At 41.9% G+C, this 2,500-nt stretch overlaps 1 protein-coding gene across 1 annotated transcript in view; it reads left to right on the top strand.

Moving 5' to 3' along the window:
* The window catches only part of LOC125036438 (uncharacterized protein DDB_G0271670-like), a gene marked incomplete at its 3' end in the record, with an annotated part of 40,452 nt that overhangs the window by 37,746 nt on the left and 206 nt on the right, over positions 1–2,500 (top strand). Inside the window, exons 5-6 of the mRNA XM_047629030.1 lie at positions 1,533–1,830; positions 2,285–2,500. The exon at positions 2,285–2,500 is cut by the window's right edge and continues 206 nt beyond it. Coding sequence (XP_047484986.1) covers positions 1,533–1,830; positions 2,285–2,500 — 514 coding nt within the window. The remainder of the gene's footprint in view (positions 1–1,532; positions 1,831–2,284) is intronic.

Below are 2,500 nucleotides of genomic sequence, written 5' to 3' on the forward strand. Positions count from 1 at the left end.
TATAAAGCTATTTACGTTTCGCCTTATCAATCCATCCTTCACGGACTTATCTCCAGTCAGCTTATCGACAACCCCGCCACGCGTTCGGGAACCTCAAATCTTTTATTCTTAACATCGTTGCACGTTTTCGTCAGCACCCCACTCCCCCCTCCCTCTCCCCCTTCTCCCCCACCCTTCCCCTCCCTCAAACGTATCTTTTACTTCTCTCCACCTTTCCCCTCTCTTCCTCCTCTCCCCCTTCTTCCCCTCCTCCATTCCTTCCTCTTATTTCCTATCTCCGCTTTCTCTCCTCCTCCTCCTCCTCCACCTCCTTCTTTCCCTTATCTTCCTCCTTCTCCCCCCTTTCGTTTCATCTATTCCCCCTCTCTCCCTTTTCCTCCCTCTCCTCCTCTCTCCTCCTTTCCCTTTCTCTCATCTTCCTTTCTTCTTCCCCCTCCCCATTTCTCTCCCTTTCTCTTCCCTCTTTTCCCCCCTCTCCCCCTCCTTCACTTCCCTCATCATTCCTCTCCCATCCCCTTCCTTGTTGTCACTGCCAGATGCACGATAATTGGATGACGTCACAGTGTCCAGGGGTACCTCGTCTAACAAGCAAGGGAGTGTGGAGGAGGAGGGGGAAAAGGAGGAGGAGGAGGAAAAGGAGGAGGAGAAGGAGGAGGAAACGGGAAGGGAATGAGGTGAGAAGGGGGGTAGAAAAAAGGAGGAGGAGGAGGAGGAGGAAGAAGGGAGGGGGAGAAAAAGGGTGTAGAAAAGGAGGAGAAGGAGGAGGGGGAAGGGGAGAGGGGAGGAAAAGGAGGTAGAAAAGGAGGAAGTGGGGGATGAGAAGTGGAAAGGAGGAGAAAGCGTAGGGGAGAGGGGGAGAGGGAAGAGTAGGAGGAGGAGGGGGAATAATAATAATAAGAAGAAGAAGATGGGTAAGGACAAGGAAAGGAGGAGGAGAAAGAGAAGTGTGGAGGAGGAGAAAGAAATATGTACTTAGTAGAAGAGGAGGAGAAGGAAGAACGCGAGGAGAGAGAACAGGAGGAGAGGTAGAGAGGAAAGAGAATGGTGTTAAGAGGAAAATAAATAATAAAATGAGTAGGGGAGATGGAGAGAAGCAGAAAGAGGATAACAATGTGCATATCATTTGCATATTAGATAAGACTTGATTATGTGGGAGTAGATAAAGGCCTCGTGGTGCTGAAAATGACATATACGATTACTTAAAACTTTAATTTGATGAATGATTTAGGATATACTACGTGCCCAACTGCCTGTACGTGTCAAGGAACTTTTTATTTTTATTTTACTTATAAATCATCTTCCTTTCTTTCTCCCTCTTCTTCTTTTTCCCTTTTTTTCCTTCTTCTTCTACTATTTCTCCGTATTCTCTTTCTTCTTCTCTTTCAACATCTTCTTCTGTTTCTTCTTCTCTTTCAACGTCTCCTTCTTCTGTTTCTTCTTCTTCTGTTTCTTCTTCTCTTTCAGCGTCTCCTTCTTTTGTTTCTTCTTCTTCTGTTTCTTCTTCTCTTTCAACGTCTCCTTCTTCTGTTTCTTCTTCTTCTGTTTCTTCTTCTCTTTCAACGTCTCCTTCTTCTGTTTCTTCTTCTTCTGTTTCTTCTTCTCTTTCAACGTCTCCTTCTTCTGTTTCTTCTTCTTCTGTTTCTTCTTCTCTTTCAGCGTCTCCTTCTTTTGTTTCTTCTTCTTCTGTTTCTTCTTCTCTTTCAACGTCTCCTTCTTTTGTTTCTTCTTCTTCTGTTTCTTCTTCTCTTTCAACGTCTCCTTCTTTTGTTTCTTCTTCTTCTGTTTCTTCTTCTCTTTCAACGTCTCCTTCTTTTGTTTCTTCTTCTTCTGTTTCTTCTTCTCTTTCAACGTCTCCTTCTTCTGTTTCTTCTTCTTCTGTTTCTTCTTCTCTTTCAACGTCTCCTTCTTCTGTTTCTTCTTCTTTTTTTCCCCTTCTTCTCCTTGTTCCCTTCCATCTTTTTCTTTCTTTTTTGGTCCTTATTCTGTTCTGATTATTTATTTCTTCTTCTTCTCTTTCTTCTTATCTTTCTTCTTCTTCTGCTTCTTCTACTTTTTTTCCTCTTTCTTCGACTTCCTCTTCTTCTCTTTCTTCTACTTCTTCTTCTTCTCCTTCTTCTACTTCTTTTTCTTCTCTTTATTCTACTTCTTCTTCTTCTCCTTCTTCTACTTCTTCTTCTTCTCTTTCTTCTACTTCTTCTTCTTCTTTTCTTTCTTCTACTTCTTTTTCTTCTTCTTTTTTCTACTCCTTCTTCTTCTCTTTCTTCTACTTCTTCTTCTTCTCTTTTTTCTACTCCTTCTTCTTCTCTTTCTTCTACTCCTTCTTCTTCTCTTTCTTCTACTCCTTCTTCTTCTCTTTCTTCTACTTCTTCTTCTTCTTCTCTTTCTTCTATCTCTTCTTCTTCTTCTCTTTTTTCTACTCCTTCTTCTCTTTCTTCTACTCCTTCTTCTTCTCTTTCTTCTACTTCTTCTTCTTCTCTTTCTTCTACTCCTTCTTCTTCTC

This window comes from Penaeus chinensis, chromosome 21 (genome assembly GCF_019202785.1).
Source record: "Penaeus chinensis breed Huanghai No. 1 chromosome 21, ASM1920278v2, whole genome shotgun sequence".
NCBI lineage: Eukaryota > Metazoa > Arthropoda > Malacostraca > Decapoda > Penaeidae > Penaeus > Penaeus chinensis.